Source organism: Lissotriton helveticus, chromosome 10, assembly GCF_964261635.1.
Source record: "Lissotriton helveticus chromosome 10, aLisHel1.1, whole genome shotgun sequence".
NCBI lineage: Eukaryota > Metazoa > Chordata > Amphibia > Caudata > Salamandridae > Lissotriton > Lissotriton helveticus.
In genome coordinates this window covers 63,707,195-63,727,681 of record NC_136071.1, presented here as the reverse complement: position 1 = coordinate 63,727,681, position 20,487 = coordinate 63,707,195, and the positions used below count along the sequence as shown (strand labels likewise).

Here is a 20,487-nt window from a genome sequence, read left to right as displayed (position 1 = left end):
GCCTTATTATAAAGGCCACAGGATATACTGCACTTTTAATAAGACTGGGTATCCACCCAAAGCAGGCAATTGGTTGGAGCAGAAAATGGGAAACTGGATTTGTGATGGAGTTACATTCACTGCCCTGGCAATGTTCACTGCATGGCTCCTCGGTCCTGGTCCCGTGAGAGGTTAATATCAGTGGTGTAAGGCAAAATGGGCACCCTTGCAGAATTCGATGAGCGGAAACAAGTCTCCAATGTGTCACAGATGTGTAGGCAGGCCCCATAAGGGTTGGGCGCCCTTTGAAGCGGTTCCCCCCCAGCTCAGTAGAAGTTGCAGAGGCATGTGTTATACCCCTGGTAATCATACGTGAAGCCGTGCCTTGCATTTGATTTTCAAGCTTTGGCTTATCCACATGCATCATTAAAGATGTGCGCATGCTAGGCATGGAAATATCTGCACAGTTTCTCCCACTTTTACCTTTAACCTATAGTTTGATTTTACCAAATGAGAACTTACACAACTGCAAGGTGGAGGTGCATATCGAGATTTTACAGTGTGCTAAAATATGTGATTCCTCTGGAGCATCATCAGACCAGCATTTGCACTTGTTTAAAGGAAACAGGGGCTTATTTAAAGTCCCTTGCGTCACTTTTGCGTCACTTTTAACATTGGAAAAGTGACGTAGGAGTGGAGCAAGGGACTTGTAACTAAGCCCCCTTAGTATGAATAGCTAGACAGGATACTTCACCTAACAGCTAGAGCTGTAAAAGATATTCTCATGCCATCTTTTCATCCCATCTGTCTGGGTGCTCTGTCACATTTTATCTAAGGATGAAGTTCTACATGAACATTTAATTCACTATGTCTCCATCTCTGGGGTTTATCAGTTAAATCGTGTTTCTTTTTCACCTTAAACTTCCATTCCACTGTTCCTTTGTTTTCAGTTTGTTTTCTTTCTCTTGGAGCTGTCCTGCATATCCTTGGTCTACAAGAATGCGATGGGCCCTAAAGCGAGCATGGGAAATTGACCCCATACCAATGCAATGTAGTGAAAAAAACTATAATTGGAATGGAGAGGGCCCTTCACAACCGAGGGACCCGGCGCCATTGCGCCTTGAGATGTATACCCCTGTTGAGTATGCCCAACAATTTTCTTTCATTCACACTTTACTAAATATCCCTCCAAATACTCCTTTTAAGGCTTATGATAGGGGCTAGAACAATTGCACTGGGAGATGTATCTCCACATTTGACTAACTGTTGCTACACATAGCACAATGCACATACCATTTGCAAACTCTAGAATCAACACTCTTTGCTGTTGAAACATCCTCTTGAAAGGCAGAGTCACAAAGCAAGACATGCCTTTGTATGAGAGCATGTGAGCAACCTCAAGGGCCTCATTTAAGAGGATACTTGCACTGCCGGAACGTCAATTTTGGTGACGTTCCTTGGTGCAGCATCATGCTCCAAATTTACGATGCATCAAAAAGCTTAAAGCTGCCTTCTAAATATGATTCCTTTTAATACAGTTTTCTGCATTTAAAGGGGCGTGCAATGGGTGTTGCTGGGTGTGTTCCAAGCAACATCCATGGCTTGTTGGCACTGCCCCAGATTTTCGAGAAATCGTAAATCTGAGGCAGCGCCAAAAATGTTCACCTCCCCGGGGGTGGAGCAAGTGAGGCACTTGAGGCGAAATATCTTTGTCCCATCACTATGTTCTCACTACTCTGACACCAACAGCCTCAATTAATTTACTGCAGCTGGAAGTCCTATGGTTATGGTGTCACATGTAGTGTAGAAATAAACCACAGGTCTTTTAGTATCACTGTGCATCAGTGTAAGCACTGAGAGAGCACATCCCTCCCTCTCACTACAAAACAATGTAAAATAATGTTTGTACTCATGCATTCCAGACTTTCTATCAGCTCTATGAAAGCTTTCAAGCAATCGTCCCAGGAAAGCGGATCGGGCACGTCTTTGTGTGTCATCCTCAGTAGAAGTTTAGCTACTAGAATAAAGTTCAGTATCCACTGCCTTCAGTAGCCAGCCATTCTCAAAAACTTGGATTCATTTTCAGAATCACCTTCACTCATTCTGGTGACAGTCGGCCAGGTGATCCAATAATGCAATTGTATCTTGTTTACAAGCTTGTAGTGTCTCTGATGCCATGTATAGGTCTTCAATGTATTGCAAAAGAACTAGATTGTAAGGCATCTGCAGTGACTGCAGATTCTTTTTTAAAACCTGTTTGAAAATGGAAAAATTCTTAATATACCCTTTTAGAAATCGCCACCATCCAAAACTATCTGTTGATAAACAAAAGAAAATTGTTTCTAAATGCTGCAAGATCACCTCTGCTACATGGTACGTGAACATACACCACACCTTCTATCTTTATCAATGGATAAACCGAAGCTTCATCCTCATATTGGTAACAGATTCATGTTTTTTATTTCCCATCTACCTCAAAATTTTCTTTTTCTTTTCATGCTTCTTTGATCATTTACTCTATCATTTTTCAAAATCACCCCAATTATGGATTCATTTGACTTATTCTATTATGTGCGATCTCATTCCTGAAGAACGCATTGTCTCAATAGCTTCATCAGCCAGTTGTACCCAGTAATTTTTCTGTAAAAGAAAATATTTTAAAAGATTGACATCATATTTTGGGGCCAAATCAGTTAATTTATCATGAGTAGTTGCTGCACCCTTGCAATTTCTTTATGCAGATGAATCAATTGTTTTTTTGATACTGGTTCAAATGGTCAAATTCTTAAACATCCCCGAATAATCTCCTCTAGTTCAAATTTTAATTTCGATACATCAAGTGGTCTCTCCTTTTCAGATTCTGGGGTAACATGTTGTTCCGCACTCTCTATCTTTTGAAGTCTTACAGCTTCCTCAAACTATGGTGCAGAAATCCCATCTTCAAATATATTGGTCTCTTTCTGGGTTATTGGTGTTGTAAAGACAATCATTCCCCCCCTTCTCTCAATGATTGAATTGTTTGTGGTGGTTTCTAGGCTACAATTTGTGAATTCTGAAATATCTGGATGAAGCCTGTTGCAGTGACTCCTATAGCTCCTTGATCTCCTAAAGTTGGAACAATATTTATTGGGGCAATTGCAACAGGTCGTGGCACTGTCTGTGAAGTCAACATTTGTGCTATTTGTACCAGAACAGTCACAATCAAAGCAGTAACATGTGGTGTAATCACAGTTGATGTTATACCAACAGGTGTAGGAGCCACATGGAATGTCTGAAATGTTCTCTCAATCTGGATTACACTCTGTTTAACAAGGGCATTAGCTATTATAGTACTAGCAGTTGTATTATTATTATCAATTCAATAGAGACTTTATTTCGGTTTTGATTCAAACCATAAAAGCACATGTGCAACAATGCAATTTAAAAAAATACAGTAAATATATGAATATACAATAAAGTGCAAAGAGTACAGAGGAAAGTGCAAAAGTTCACAGATCTGTAGTTTACATGCAAAAATTAATTTTGTCAGAGGGGGATAAATCAACACAGAAGTTCTTCATTGAGCCAAGCAATTTCTCATTCTTATACATAGCTTTAAAAATTCAGTTACTTGAAGAATACTGTCCTTATGCAAGAGTTGTAAAAACATAAGTGCTGGTCTGATTTGATTAAAATTAAGTTTTTTTAAAAGAACAACCAGGTAGCGTTTACGCGGATGATCATAAAATCTACATAAAAATATAAAATGCAACATATCCTGTGGAGACTTTCCGTCGCAGCCACAGGGTGCAGCAAGTTTTTTAAAAATATCACTTTTTGGTCTAATCAGTAAGTGGTGGAAAGTGTTTAACCTAAATCTTGTTAGCAAAAACTTCTCATGTGAAGACAGTGATCCAGTCAAATATGGCTCCATTGATTCACATGTTCTAAGCGTAACAAATTTTCTTACAGTTTGTTTAAGAAGCTCCACACCTTCCCTTTGCATGATTCTGTCCGTAAGGAAGGACCGTTTTTTATTGCCTCCACGTCCCTTTTTACAATCCTACTCGGATGTTCGAACAGATCCAGACGACCGAGCCTGGAGAAGCTAGTTTTCGAATATTTTAGCCATGGGGTACCCATTGCGTTGTCCAGGGACAAAAAGTCTTTCATGATCAAGTGGGTCAGTGGAATATCCTCATTTGACCACAAATTAAGCCAGAATATCAGCGGGCGTAGCGAAAAGATGTCACTTAAATAATGTGCCCCCAGCTCTTCATGTACAATAAAATTAGAAGTTCCGGCTGGTACGCACAAAAGGAGCTTCATGAACGAATTCTCGATAACCTGTAGCTGCTCCCCTACAACATAACCCCACAGTTCACTTCCATAAACCGCAGTTGCCACCGATTTCGCGTTATAAAGTTTCATCATGGCACTGGTGGGTTTTTTCCCAGGCTTTGCTGCAAAATTAAAAATAGAAGCATTCACCCTGGCCAGTTCGCCTTTCTTCTTGTCAAGATGTGGACCCCAAGTAAGTTTGTTATCAAAAGTGACCCCAAGGTATGAAAAAGATTTCGATACAGGGATCACTGCATCATCTAGCTTAAACAAAAAGTTTTGGTTGGCTGTTGGCCAACATGCATTAAGTAAGATTTAGAATTATTGACCAATAAGTCTCTTTCTAGCATGAACTGCTTAAAAGCCTTAAGGAGGGCCTGAAGTCCCCTCTCAGTTCTAGAAATTAAAACCGCATCATCTGCGTATAGAAGAACAGGAATACCCCGCCTACCGACTCTAGGACAGTCGGCATGGATATTCTGCAGGTCGCTATCAAGATCAATGATATAAAAATTAAAAAGAAAGGGGGCTAAGATGCAGCCTTGGCACACCCCCTTTCTGATTTCAAAATTACTGGTTACGCCCAGATCCTTAGAATACCTTACATTGGCACTGGTGTTGCTATGTAGGTCAACAAGGAATTTAATGATCCCATTATCAACACCCCTTGCCGTCATGGACTGCCATAGCCTACCTCTGTTAACACAGTCGAAGGCAGATGACAAATTCATGAAGGCAAGGTGTATTGTACCCTTCTGTACTACAGTCTACTAGCTTAAGATTAAGAAGAGATTGAGGCACTGTGTTATAGTCGAACGTCCACTGCAGAAGCCATACTGCGCGCTGGGCATGATGTTCTTTTCCAGCGCCCAGTCAGACAATCTCTGCAGTAGCATTTTGCCAACTATTTTAACCATGGAATCAATTAGTGAGATTGGCCTATAACAGAGTAGACTACCCGTATCCCCCTTCTTAAAAACCGGGACAATTGTCTAGACCCCCCATGATTGTGGGCAACCAGCTATTGCAGCCGCATTAAAAACCGCCTCCAGTATGGGTGCCCAAAAGTTAGGATCGGATCTATACAGATCAGGGGGGATCCCATCCGGGCCCGGAGCTTTCCCTGCTGTCAGTCCAGCTATGCCCTCCATAATCTCAGCTCTTTCAAACCTAATAACACTGTCGCTATCGTCAAGAGGAACATTAAATGTTTCCGTTGATGTGCAGCAGTATAATTGTTTGAAAGGATTTACCCACTCCTCCCTAGTTATACAAGATTCCAGGCCATCCCCTGTGTCCTGCACCAGGAAGGGTTTCTTTAACGTGTCCCAAAATCTGGAGCTACACTGCAAAATATCAGGATCAAGGATCTCAGCCCATGCCTCCTCTCTTAGACGGTCCTTGCGTGTGGCAATGATTAATTTATATTCTTTACTGCACGCTTGAACAGTCAGTTTTACTCTGGGTTTAGCTGCCAGAGCCAACCTTAAATTGCGTGCTGCTCTCAAGCAATCCTGATTAAACCATCTTGGACCCCTGTCTTCCCTATTTTTTGCAGGGACCAGCATCAGCTGAGATACTTTGTCCGACAAAATTTGGAAAGCATCCAGGACCCCAATCGGTTCAGTCCCAGCTGAGATACAACTCAAGATTTCATCTGTACAAGTATCTGTTATTTTCCTATATAGCACGTCCGCAGAGATCATAGACCATCTGAGGCGGCGTCTTCTATCAGTTGTGCTAAGCCTGCCTAAAACACAGGTCCGAGTTTCCCTAACCACCCAGGGGCCCTTCAGCTGAAAACTGAGCGGGTTGTGGTCGCTAAATTCACTGTTTTCAATTGAAAAGCAATCCACAAAGGACTGCATTGACAATGTGAGTAGCACAAAGTCAATGAAGGTTCCCCGTCCATGGCCTTTAAAAGTTGGGGTGAGAAAACACTTGGTAGGGTCCCTCAATTCCATGGCTGTTATCAGGTCTAGATCATTCATTAGATCATTGAGTAATTCTCCTTCCTGTGTGTGTTCCATGTGTAGTCTATGGGAGCGTGCACAATGCACATCCGACATTCTTTTCGACAAAAGATCACCACATGGATGAACATTGAAATCGCCCATAATCAGGAGGTTATGGAGACATTCTTTCATGGAAAGGCGAATAAAATTATTTAGTGCCAAAACTTGGCTAAGAACTGAGCATGGATTTACACCATTATAAAAATTAACCAGGCCAGCCAAACAGTTATCTCCAGATAAAATCAGCCCAATAATACCTGGGTTATCAGTTAAAACTCTACGTATATTACATGCTAAAGCAATGGATATGAATATGACTAAACCCCCCTTTGGTCTGCCCCTGCTAGATGCAGACGCGGGAACATAGAATGATTTGTACCCTTCAAGGAAAAAGTCACATTCAATTGACCAGGTCTCCTGGAGACAGATAATCTGATATTGCTTAATAAATCTTATCCAATTACCGTCCCCCATCTTTGAACCCAGTCCCGCAATGTTCCAACAAATAATATTACTACAATTTACTGACACATCAGGAATAAGTTCCAGGTCTTCATCTAACACATGATCATGTCCTTGCTCCTCGCACTCCTTGCGTCAATCACACATCTCCAGACCAGAGAGCAAGTCAAATCTGTTCTGGGTATCTACATTAAAAGCATTCCTACCTAGGTTCGCAACATTGTGACTATTAAGTATTTCAGCAGTAGGATCATTCCAGCAGTGTGTATTAACATTATGCATGTATGGTGTCTTCATAGCCGGTGTCAAGGACTGAGACAGTGGTCTAAGACTCCTGGAGGCAGGGGGTGCAACAAACAAATGGGCATAAAAATAGCCAAGTGGGCGTACACATACACTGTTCGAGTTATAAACTAGTGAGGCCGCCCTTAATAATACTGTTGCCACATGTTGCGGATGTTTAAAATTTACAACAATGCAGTCCCCCCTGGTGCTCTTGACAGATGGACCAATCCAATTCACCCTACGTGTTGATAATATTTGGTCTGAGTATTTAGTTGGAAATCCACAATTTTTGTTCAGCCACGCAACTGTTTTATTTTTTAATGAGTCGTGAGATTCCCCATGAGGCTGGGCAGAAAGATCATCAATGGGCGGAACATTTGTTAATACCGCCACATAAGGAGCACAGTCCGGGGGCAGATTAATGTAACAACTTTTCCTAGTATGTTTGAAATCAAACCTGCCCTCCGACTCTACTAAAGGTTCTCTGTTCTGTCTATTCTGTACAGTAGCTAGTTGTTGGCCCGAGGAAGCAGATTCGATGGCAGGAGCTTGCCGACCGATCAGCTGCAAATTCTCTTTCCTAACACTCCGGACATTATCTACTACCTTGGAAGGTCCAGCTGGGATAGTTGCCATGTATGCTGACAAGATTCCACCCAGTCTGTCCACTTCCAACGAGACAGTGTCCAGTTTAGTGTTCAAGGGTTTCAACATATCTTCCATTTTGGCCTCTATTTTTGCTACTATGGAGCTAACAAGTAGATCCAAATGCTCAATAAGATTGAGCGTACCCTCCACTTTGTTTCCATCGACAGGACAGGGTCCTACAATGGGGCCATTGCAGACTACTAGTGGAGGCTCTGGTCTTTTTTTGCTATGCTTCCCCCCACGTTTAGACTGGCATTTCCTACAGGATCTCAAAGGTCTAGTCACTGGTGGCACCTGCTCCGATTCCTCCAAAGAAGTATCAGGCAGGACGTCAAGTGACTCCCTATGTACCTGTACTACTGCAGTTATAATAGCCTGATCAGTTATAGCATCGCTGTTTTCTTGTGGAGTGTCCCCCAATAGGGGAAAGGCCTCATCATGCAGCAAGGGGAGATCAACTAGTCCCAAAGAAGCCCTTCTCTCATTGTTGATCTGGTTCACCTTCTTGACAAGATAACTATCCATGGTGCCCAGCCCGAAAACTGCCTTATCAACTTTAGATTTGGACATTTATACAGTCCTCCTCCTGCACAATAAAGAACATATTAAAAAAAAAAAAAAGAGAATACAATCAGTAAATGTCTTGCACACGCTGCACAAAATAAAGTTAAAACAAAAGTTAAAACACCGAAGTCTCACGTGAATTTGAGAAGTTTTGAACAACTCATAACGAGATCAAGATCTGTGGCCCAGCCCAGTCTCTTCTGGCCTCTGAAGGCCACAGAGGGCCCGCCCTTTGCCCGGGCTTAGCCCGGCGCTGCCTGCGCGCGTCCCGCGAGGCGGGAGGTGTACACGGGACTTATGGCGCCTCCTGGCGCGGTCGCAGCGTCACACGCCGCGACCTCCCCTGAGGCCGCTGGGTATTGCAGTCCACTGGCCGGGACTGTAGCCGTTGCCCTCACGGCGTTTGCAGGATTGCGGTCAGGAGCTGCTGCTGCCGTTCCCCTCACGGCTTGATGCTCCGGTAAGTGGCCACAAGGAGCGCTCGGTGCACACGGGACTTATGGCGCCTCCTGGCGCGTTCGCAGCGTCACACGCCGCGACCTCCCCTGAGGACGCTGGGTATTGCAGTCCACTGGCCGGGACTGTAGCCGTTGCCCTCACGGCTTTTGCAGGATTGCGGTCAGGAGCTGCTGCTGCCGTTCCCCTCACGGCTGGATGCTCCGGTAAGTGGCCCCAAGGAGCGCTTGGTGCACACGGGACTTATGGCACCTCCTGGCGCGTTCGCAGCGTCACACGCCGCGACCTCCCCTGAGGCCGCTGGGTATTGCAGTCCACTGGCCGGGACTGTAGCCGCTGCCCTCACGGCGTTTGCAGGATTGCGGTCAGGAGCTGCTGCTGCTGTTCCCCTCACGGCTGGATGCTCCGGTAAGTGGCCGGTCAGCATTAGTTGTAGGGACTTGGGGGCATATTATCAAGAATGGCGTTAAAATTACCGCCGCTTTTACGGCAGGAAACTGCTGCTAAAGCGGCGATCATGGGCTTGATAATATGCCCTTGTGATTTACCATTCACACCAGAACCTGGGCGTCTATGGGAATTTACAAGGGCCTATTATCAAGCTCATTATTGGCGCTTTATCAGACGTTTCCTGCCGCTAAAACGGCGATAATTTTAATGCCGTTCTTGATAATATGCCCCTAATTAAGGTGGTGGATGCTGGCTAACAATACATCCAGTATGGCATCCCTTGAATCACTATGTGTATAAGGCTTCTTCTCATCTTTTTCATCTTCTTTTGACAGTGTTTTTTTTTCTTTTTCTGCTTCTCAGGCTTCTCAGTAAAAGATAGCTGGGTATAGTCTAGTTCTGACAATGGCTTTCCTCCATCTCTGTTGTTCCTTATCCCATTGAGGATCTGTATAATTATGCTCTGCCCTTTTAGTCTTACTCTGGTATTTCTCTCTTTCTCATTCAGTCTTTTTTCAAATGTGTAAATTTCATATTGTGTGGGTATAGGTGGTGGCTTCATTTTGTACAGCTTCTCCTTCAATCTGTCAATATTTCACAACTCAGTTGTACCATATCTTGGAAATCTGAAAGTACTCTCATTCTCAGTAACCTTGCACCCTTGATGATGCCACAAACATGTATCCAATCCCAATTTTGTTGTCATATATTGTGCGGGTGTATCCTTGGGAGGTGCCTCTTCATCTTCCCATATTGGAATTGTAACATTACCTCCCACAAGATTCTTAAATCCTTTAGGACATCTTCAAGTTTAACAACAAATGGTTAGGTAATTCAATTCCATATTCAATGTTTTGATTATATTCTATAAATTTAATATTGCCTTCTCCAATCCTGTCACAGTTTAAATTCCTCAAGACTTATTAACCAATTTCAATTCAGCACACAAACAACAACTGATTTATCACAGTGCGGCACTCTGTGTCATCATCAACCATACACAGTGTGGCAGTACACCTACCAACCAGCCACAACACACTATGACATATGATCTCACTCCTTTTATCTGGTAACCCTCTTTTACAATTTCTCTTGTACACACAATTCTACAACATTAAACAAACATAAAAAAACACATTTAATACCGCAACTGCAACTTAAAAATTGCACCTTGTCAGTCTTCAAGTTCTGGGCAATGGGGATTGGTACTTGGGCATTACTCTAACTTGGGCAAGTATTTATGGCTCCTCTTCTAAGAACGTAAACTGACCCTCTGCTACCAGATTTGCTGGTGTGGGAATCAATTTAAATTAAATGGGCTTACCATCTTACACAGGAGATGATGTGGCACAGCGGCCAGAGCTGACAACTTGGAAGTTTCGGATACAGGTTCGAGCCTCAACATTGGTGCAACATCCTGCAATTCTGGGCAAATCACTTAATTTAACCATGCCCATGGACAGGACAAACACAAGGCTGATCCTGACTTTCTGTTGAATAATGATGTCGCATGGACCATCGCTATTGTTTTTGAGAAGATCAGGAGCAAATCATCGTTGTTGTTTTTGAGATGATCAAGAGCAAATCGGACACTTACTGTTTTGCGAAGAGGCCATTGACTGCACAGCGTACCAGCTGCATCGGCGTGCGAGGCTCCCAGCTGACTACTCGCCGCACCCGCTTCGCGGGCGCCGCTTCGCTGGGGAGCCCCCGTCTCGTCTGCTGTGTGCGTGTACCGGAGAGGACCTCGGCTGAAAGGCGGTAAGGGGCGTGAGGCACCAGCGGGGCTGCGAGTGTGCAGGGACTTCATTCTCCAGAAGTCCCTGCGAGACCACGGAAGAGCTTCCGGTCCGCTCTCCCTGCTGGCCCGCCCCTCACCCAAACCACCACCTACTTAACACCAACTCACTCCCGCAGCGCGGGACGCAGCCCGGGCTAAGACTGGGCTAAGACTGGGCAAAGACAGGGCCGTTTGAGGCCGTTCGAGGACGGCAGAGGACGGCCCCGGCCCTGTCACCCTGCATTTTACTTCGTTCCTTCAGATCCGCACGATTCCTGACTTATTCCACCGAGGAACACGATGCGTCCCAAAACCAGAAGTACATCTAAGAAAGCTACTTTGGTGACACAAGTGACCGGTCCCATAGACCTCTTCATATCCAGGGTAAACGATACCATTGATAAGAGCATAATTCTACTGGAGAAAAGAGTTTCCTTGGACCTCATGCAGGCTAAACGCTCTTCGTTAGGTTCACTTGCCACCGCAAACTCCCCTGTACACCAGGTCGCTAACAACTGCTCTTTACCAACACCACCAACTATCGTTCCCACGATGACTGTCCCAAACTTTGTAGATTTATCCGTAACCCAAACAGATTCCGAGCAATCATATGTCGACCTTGAAGCGACTCCAGACCTAGAAGCCTGCCAAGCACCAACCGAAAAATTAGACCAGAGTGCCATTAGTAATTCCATACTACCTGATCCAGTAACGACCTTAGAACCGATAAAAACAAGGAAAACCACCTCCACTTTCACCAAGGCTATGCCAAATATCAAGGAAAAACCTAAAATAAAAATAAAGAATCACAACCTGATCACGCCCACCTCAAATTCCTCGGCAGGTATCCCCTGCTGGGTGGAAAATATGGTAATGGACCTCAAATCAGACCTCGAAGCCACAATTTCAGCACAAATTAAACCTCTAATATCCAAGTTGGACAGACTCACCTCACTAATCAACACGAAATGTAGTTGCAAGATAAGCGGTAATGGCCCCGCACAAACGCATGGGGCAAAGGAAATACTTCAAAAAAAAAACACACCTTGTATTAAACAAACAACAGGCATAACGACCAAGCCTAATACCTTACCACTTAGAAAGGCGTCAGTAACACAACTTTCAGCCAAAAAAGGGAGCAACTCAGATGCTCCCCTTGACACCTCGGTTGCGGTAGATCTCCCCCCCGCAATACAAATAGACCCAGCAGGCCAAACCAAAACAAACAACCGACAAGTAAGAGGTAATAATGGAAACACCACCATTCCAGTAGAGACCCCTCTCCGAGAAAAATTATTAGAACCTAAGATCAAGCAGTCTCGGCCCAAAATAATAAATTTACCCCCGGAAGCTTCTCCCTTCGTGGTGGTGCTAACAGCTGTACCCCCACTGAAGGAGGGTGTAAGAGAAACTTTCGCAGAGTTGAGGAATAAATGTGCCCAGTGGCTCCAACTCCATAAACCCTTACCCACTCACATCAGAGGTGATATCTTCTCCGTACGTAGAGGAGATTGGGTCGGCAGAAGCACAAAGTCCATAGCGGGGGACGTTATCAGCATCAAATTTAGGGAGATAGGGGCATCTAACTACATCTGCAACTCACCCAATAGCGGACCCGCCACCCAAATAAATCCCCTCCCCCTGTCCTATTTCCTACCCCCATCCTCAAGGCAAAATTTTCCCTGTCCCGCCTTCCCATTAAACACCGGGCCCATAAATCCCTCAGAATATAATACGCATCAATACCACACGCCACGGTTTCCACAAATACCACAACAATCAATCTTCCAGTGGCAACCACCTCCTCAATTTCCTCAACCTCTACATCTCGCCACCCAACCACCTGCTTATCCTCCTCAACACTTACACCACACATCCCAACCGTGGTGGCAACCCCATCAATCCATGCAACACAATATCCACCAATGGCAGCAGCCGCGGCAAGGACGGCTCCCCCCACTCAACCCACTAGGCCTTAATCATCGAGGCAGAGAAAGGGACGAATGGAGTGGCCAGGATCACTGGAGAAAGCACAGGGATCCCACATGTTGGGATGGCTGGAATGATCTTCATTTAGCAAATAGGTATAGCGCCTTAGAGGGCGTTGACTGACTACCACAGCTACAAGAACACCTTCAAATTTACACAGACCCATCGGAACCCACGGTCTCTCCATTAGTCCCTCGAGACCCAGAGATCCCTCCAGCCCCAGAGATCTTTAACGAACCAAAAATTGCAAAAAGCTCAAGGGATAGTCCAACAATCCTGAGCCTGATCTCGTGGAACATCGCAGGGTTAAGGACAAAAATAGAGGATGGGACAATTATGCATCACACGCAAAACCACCAAATAATATGCATACAGGAGACATGGTCATTACAAGAACACCACCTACAGGGTTATAAGACGTACTCCTCTCTCGCAAAGCCGGGTCAGATAGGCAGACCAAAGGGAGGCCTGTGTATCTACGTAGCCAATACTATCCAAAACACCAAAATAAAGGTCATAGAACTGGACTCTAATTCGCAGATCCTTGGTCTCTTCTTCCCAAAAAAAGAGTCAATGATAATTATCAATTTTTATAACAACATGGATGAACTAGACTTTCAGGGAGTCCTGACCCATCTCCACGAAAAACTAAACACCCTCAGAATGAAACAAGGAGAAAGAGGTCCGGCAACAATAATATGGGCAGGTGACTTCAACCTTCACGCCTGTACCCAACCAAAAAGAAAATGTCCTGGCATGGTGACAGAAGAAGGCCTTTCACTCACCCATTTTTCGCATAACAACATGGGCAGACAAATGAACGATCTCCTATCCGACCTGGATCTCCAGATAGCAAACACCTTGGACCATGGAGGTAATTCACTAGCACCTACTTACTTAGGAAGAGGCTATAAAACCACGGTAGACTTCATACTAATATCAACATCCTTACAATCAAGAGTAAAAAACTTTGAAGTCAAGCCGAATCCTCAAAGTGACCATGCAATGCTAAATCTGGAAGTCTTACTAAACCACCAACAATGTTCTCCAGTAACAATAGCCAATGCACTGACCCAAGAAAATATCAATATGGATAAAATAAATGGGTATTCAATAAGATGGGGAAGGATTAACCCAGAAGAACTTACTAAAGAGCTAATAAGATTAGCCCATCCCCAAATCAACATTTGTTTGGACATAGCAACAAAAGACGAGGAGCTTCTTAACAACTTTGCCCAAATTATGGACAAATTAAAGGTTTTACTTACAGCAAAACAAAAACCCGGTCTATCCCGACTCAAAGGCTGGTTCAACCAAGAGTGTACTAAGGCTCACACAAAGCTGAAGCTAGCCTTAAACAAAGATGAAAGGGACCCTCGTACTATAGCCATCCTCAGAAGCGAATATTACAACATAAGAAAAAAGAGGAAAGAGGAACTCAAGCAAGCGCTTTGGCACGAACTCCATACCAGTGCACAAGAAAAAAACCCTCAAGCTTTCTGGAGAATCTTAAGAACTCCCTTCTTGGTAGACGACACGTGCCCAAAAATCGAAGCCGCCATAGATGCTGCAGCTTGGGTATCACATTTTACCAGCATCTTCCAAAAACCATCCTCTGAACTAGAGACGGAAGAGGAGGAAAAAGCATTCTTACCATACCCCATAGACATAAATTTCGAAATCTCCGAGATTCTTTTGGCACTGAACTCAACCAAAAAAGGAAAAGCTCCAGGCCCGGATGGAGTCCCGGCAGACTTTTTTAAATACCAAACAGAACTTTGGGCACCGATCTTAACAAGGGTCTGCACCGCAACGGCAAAAAAAAGGAATTTTGGAGTCATGGACAAGGTCCATCATGGTGCCGATATTCAAAAAAGGTAACCGCATGGACCCTGCCTGCTACCGCCCAATTTCCTTGCTGGATTCACTAGGGAAAATAGCAGGTAGAGTGATCCTAGAAAGACTTCAGGATTGGGCGGAAGAGAGAGGCATCCTATCCGACCTACAATTCGGATTTAGAAAAGGACTAGGAACCGTGGAACAAGCCCTAAATCTATCGGTAATTTTTTGAAAATATGTGCATGCAAAGAAAGCAAAACTCTACATGACTTACGTAGACTTGTCTGCGGCTTTCGACTGTGTCTCCCACACAAAATTATGGTCCCTTTTAGCAGAAATGGGGGTAGATCCATCACTCCTGAATTTCTTAAGGGAACTCTATTCCAATCCATCCGCAAGAGTCCGCTACGGCACAAAGGGGGAACTGACGGCGTCCTTCAGAGTAGAGCGTGGGGTTAGACAAGGATGTGTCCTGGCACCCTTCCTTTTCTCCCTCTACACTAACAACCTGGAGGTAGAGCTCCTGAAGGGTGCCCGAGATCTTCCACTGGCCAAACATCGCCCGATCCCCGCTCTGCTCTACGCGGATGACGCCGTCCTCCTTGCACAAACCCCTCGCGAACTCCAAAGATCCATCAGCAGATATTCGCAGTTCATGAGAACCCTTGACCTTCATATAAATGTAAAAAAGACTTTCGTAATGAAGGCTGGGGTTGGGAGAAAACAGCAAAAATCTATCTATCTTGACACCCAAAGAATAGACTCTACAAATGAATACTGCTATCTGGGAGTCATGATAGATAACAAACTCTCCTGGAAACCAGCAGTAGAAGCCAGAAAACATTGCTTTACAAGAGCACTAGCCGCATTGGTGTCGTTTACACAAAAATTAGGAAAACGTCCGCCAGAGAATTGATGACCATATATAAAGCCAAATGCCAATCTACAGCTTTATATGGAGCAGGACTATGGGGCCATTCGGATGTTACCTCTCTGCAAACTGCAGAAAACAACTTTTTCAGATTTCTTTTATCAGCCCCCAAAAGTTCTTCGACCTACGCCTGCCATGTAGAATTGGGTGTTCCATATATCGAAGACCTTGCGAAAATCCAACCACTTCTTTTATGGCGACGTATCTGGGCGTCAGAAAAAAACGACCTTACAAAAACAATACTGGCAGATGCAATGTCCCTGGACTACGCTTTAAAAATCAAATGGCTGGCCTATATCCGGAACTCTCTCTTTGATCTTGGAATGGAAAAATACTATTCAAACCCCGAAAAAATTGGAGAACTCTCAATAAATAACTTAAAAACACGAGCTTTGGACCACTTGGGTAACCTGAGATTACAATCAGAAGCCGGGAAACAGTCGGTGCAGCACGCAATAATGGTCCAATCTACTCTTTTAATGCAGCCCTATTTAAATCTCGACATTGGCACCTTCGACCGATTTCTCCTGATAAGATTCAGACTGAACATATTTCACATATTGGTAGCTTTTCCAACGCCAAACGTTTGGGACCCAAATCCACTCCCATGTCCATGCGATGGGAAATCAAGACAAACCACCCTTCATACCGTTCTGTTCTGTAAATTTTACCAGGAACACCGCAAACTTTGGTTACTGACTCTTTTAAAATCTTGGGGTCTTAAACAATGTCGAGTAGCCATGTTGAGTTTGCAGCTTTTGGATACTGAAGCCACATGTTACCATGTTCTTAATTTTCTGAGATGTATATACGGACACAGGAAAAACCTTTAAAATATAATAGTGCTGGATAAACTATCGAAATTCCTTTTGCTATTTTTAAAGTTATCTGTAATTATTTTGCACTACAGATTCATTTTTACTATGTACTGCTTTTATGGATCTTTGTAAAAAATCCGAATAAAGTTTATTATTATTATTATTATTAAATCGTCACATAAATTGTAATCACAATCTTTCCTTTTAGTTCAGTCAATAATGAGAGTTAATTGAAATTTTGTAAGGGTTTTATTAGTGAAAGTTTAGTAAATCATCTTTATTCAAAATCATAAGTTTTATTTGTAAAAGTTTCAATATTCAATTATTATCAGAAATTGAAAAAATTGTTAATTTGAGATTATAATAAACTGCATTTACTGTGTTCCATAAGAGAAGAATCCCTATGAACTGGGTGATGGGTGTTAGTCGGAACCCATAAAGGGAGAGAGAGAGATGGAGAGAGAGTGAGAGAGAAAGCATAAAGCTCAAAATTAAATTAAAACTTCATGATCGGTCAAAGCAGAACTTCCCATGAAGAGAAGTTCGAGAAACTAGGAAGAGTCTCAACGCAATGGGGAATAAGGCAAAGTAAATGGGCAATAGCAGTAGCAACCGTAAACAGCAATAAGGTCTGTGGAAAGGCAGTGAATTACGGGGCAGGAATATGTGTCCCGTTGTTGTGCTCTTGTACCCTGCTATGTGGAGCAAGAATAATGCAACTCAAAAATTTAATTTATGAAGCCTTGCAAGACCACATTGTGTGACCCTGAGTGGCTTTATGAATCTTGAGAAGAGCAACACAGTGCAAATCGCTGCGTTGCCTTACCCTGCGCCAGGGGGTTGTTCCATGGGTGTTGCGTGGTTGTTCCTATGCAACATCCAGGGTTTTTATGCATTCTCTGATTTATCAGAACTGGTAAACCTGAGAATGTTCTAAAAAGATATGCCTTCAGAGGAGAGGAGTAAAAAAAAGAAATAGCTCAATTTCCCCTCTGTTACTTCCTTTTTATATGTGTACTGCATTCTGCAGCACACATAAAAAGAGGAATTTACCTCTCAGATTATGTTTGTGCAGGAAGGTGCCCCTTCCTTCACAAAAACAATCCTGTATGCAATACAGGGAAATTTGCACCATGGTGCAAAGGTGCCTGTGTTGGTGCTAGGCAGCCAAAATGGTGTCAGTGCAGGACAAGGACAGGAATGTGTCGTATTATTTTAAATACAGCGCATTCCAGCTGTCTCTCTGTGGCGCAGCACAGCAAGGTGACTTGCTGTGCTGTGCCTCAATGTCATAAATATTCATCTAAGTGTCAAATGACTAGTCTGGCCAGTAGGTCAGGATAAAACTGGGGTAAAACCATTAACCTACTTTAGGTATATGCACTATTATAAACAGTCAAAAAGGATGTTGCAGTTCAAGTTGCAGTGTAAGAAATGTGGTTTTTGCATGGCAGAAGTATGCACCCTGTCCAAGCAGAAATCACAATTCTAATCAGGATAAGTCACAAAATACACCCCAAATTAACCTATGCTTCTCCTGCTCTAGCTTGGCACCGAGTAGTCAGGCTTAATTTAAGAGGCAATGAGTAAAGTATTTCAAACAGTAGAAGAGTGAAAATACCAATCAAAAATATACAACAACTCGTGAGAAACAAATTGAATTTAATGTAATGAACAAAACAAGACCAAAATGACAAAAATCCAATAAGTAGAACAGAGGTTATCAATTTTAGAAGAATGCACTGAATTATAGTGCTTAAAAGCATAAAGCGCTAACCAGGGTTATCTGAATGATCTAGACCTATAGTCTGGCCAGTAGGCCAGACAAAAATGGGGTAAAACCATTAACCTACTTTAGGTATATGCATTATTATAAACAGTCGAAAATGATGTTGCAGTTTAAATTGCAGTGTAACAAATTGGGTTTAAGGATGGCAGCATATATACACTCTGTCCAAGCAAGAATCCCTTACGGTAAGTCACAAAATACACCCCAAATTAAGCTATGCTCATCTCCTGGTAGCTTGACACAGAGTAGTCAGCTTAAATTAAGAGGCAATGAGTAAAGTATTTGGGCAATATTTCAAAGGGTAGAACAGTGAAAACACCACACAAAAAGATACAGCACGTGCTGAGAAACAGATAGAGGTTAATGTAATAAACAAAACTAGACCAGACCAGACCAGACTAGAAAGGTGATAGTGAGTAGACTCTTGAGGCGGAAGCCGGGAGTCAGGGAAAGCATTTCTTTTTTCTTGTGTCATTTTATTTTACCTTGACCATTTTAGTAGATCGTAAATCTAGTTGTGTGTCAATTTAAATAATCTTTTCCCTTCATTTATTTTGCACCGTTAGTCGATCGTAATACTAAATCTGTGTGGCTTTTTTAAACAATCACTGTGTGGCATTTTTAAAACATTCACTGAACGCTGTGCTGATGCGTTGGGATTTTAAAAATAGCGCTCTGCCCCTACCTCCTCCTCTGCACGCCCAGAGAGTCCACGCTGTTCTCAGTAGCCAATTAAGGGCCTCTGGAACGCAGGACTAGGCACGAACAATCTCCCTTCAGGCGCCATATTGGGCGTACCGCAGGCTCAGCGGGCTAGTGCTTAGGGCGATTAGGCCCAGCCCTACATATAGAGCTGAAGCCTCTCTAACGCGGTGATAGTGAGTAGACTCTTGAGGCGGAAGCCGGGAGTCAGGGAACGCATTTCTGTTTTCTTGTGTCATTTTATTTTACCTCCACCATTTTAGTAGATCGTAAATCTAGTTGTGTGTCAATTTAAATAATCTTTTCCCTTCATTTATCTTGCACCGTTAGTCGATCGTGATACTAAATCTGTGTGGCTTTTTTAAACAATCACTGTGTGCCATTTTTAAAACATTCACTGAACGCTGTGCTGATGCGTTGGGATTTTAAAAATAGCGCTCTGCCCCTACCTCCTCCTCTGCATGCCCAGAGAGTCCACGCTGTTCTCAGTAGCCGATTAAGGGCCTCGGGAATGCGGGACTAGGCACGAACAATCTCCCTTCAGGCGCCATATTGGGCGTACCGCAGGCTCAGCGGGCTAGTGTTTAGGGAGATTAGGCCCAGCGCTACAAAATGCCCCTCCTACCTCGGCTTCACAGCGGACGAGCGCAGCGGGCGCGACGATGGTGCGCCGGAGGTGCACCAGAGGTAAGCCCGTCTGCGCTCGTCCGCGCTAGGCAGAGCTCAGAGCTCGGCACTATAGGAGGATTTCATCAGGCCCCACTCAAATACTCCAGAGACGCCCTGATGCATATGAAACAGAAGGTAGCAACCCCCTGCTTACACTCTATGTCAGGGGATAGTCTTTCCACCCACTGCCTTCACTGCCCTTACAGGTTTAAGTTAGATGAGCCTTGTCGAGCTGTTTCTGTCTCATTACGCATGGCCCTACTCAATTGTAGGTCACTCCCCAAACATGCTGAAGAAATCTACCATATCCTAGAGGACCTCCAGTTGGAAATTCTCTTCCTAACAGAAACATGGTTAGGACCTGATTCAGACCCTGACATCATTAAATCTCTCCCACCAGGCTTTCGTATTCAGCATCTAGACCGATCAAAAGCAAAGGGAGGGGGAATCGCCATAATTTATAGGGACCATCTTTCCTGCCGTCTTCAAGGCAGCCCCCTCGCTGATTGCGAAAATTTTCTATTTATGATTCAAGTCTCCCCATGTAAATCTCTCTTGGGACTTCTTATTTACCGCCCGCCGGCCCAATAGGACAATTCTGTAGCTCACTCCTGGAACACTCAGGCATACTGGCTGCCACCCACTCTAGCTTTATGATTTTAGGAGATCTTAATATTGACTTCGATAAGGGCGAAGATAAACTAGCCTCCGATCTGCTTCTAGACCTTGAAACCCACCAGCTCCAGATATAAAGCCGGTGTCCCACCCATATGCTAGGACACCTCTTGGAC

General features: G+C 43.8%; 1 protein-coding gene across 1 annotated transcript in view; it reads right to left on the bottom strand.

Annotated features, from left to right (window-relative positions):
* LOC144783911 (vomeronasal type-2 receptor 26-like) overlaps positions 1-8,234 on the bottom strand; it is a 205,231-nt gene extending 196,997 nt beyond the window's left edge. Inside the window, exon 1 of the mRNA XM_078662650.1 lies at positions 7,519-8,234. Within this exon, the coding sequence (XP_078518776.1) occupies positions 7,519-8,234 (716 nt within the window). The remainder of the gene's footprint in view (positions 1-7,518) is intronic.
* Positions 8,235-20,487: the final 12,253 nt, after the last annotated feature.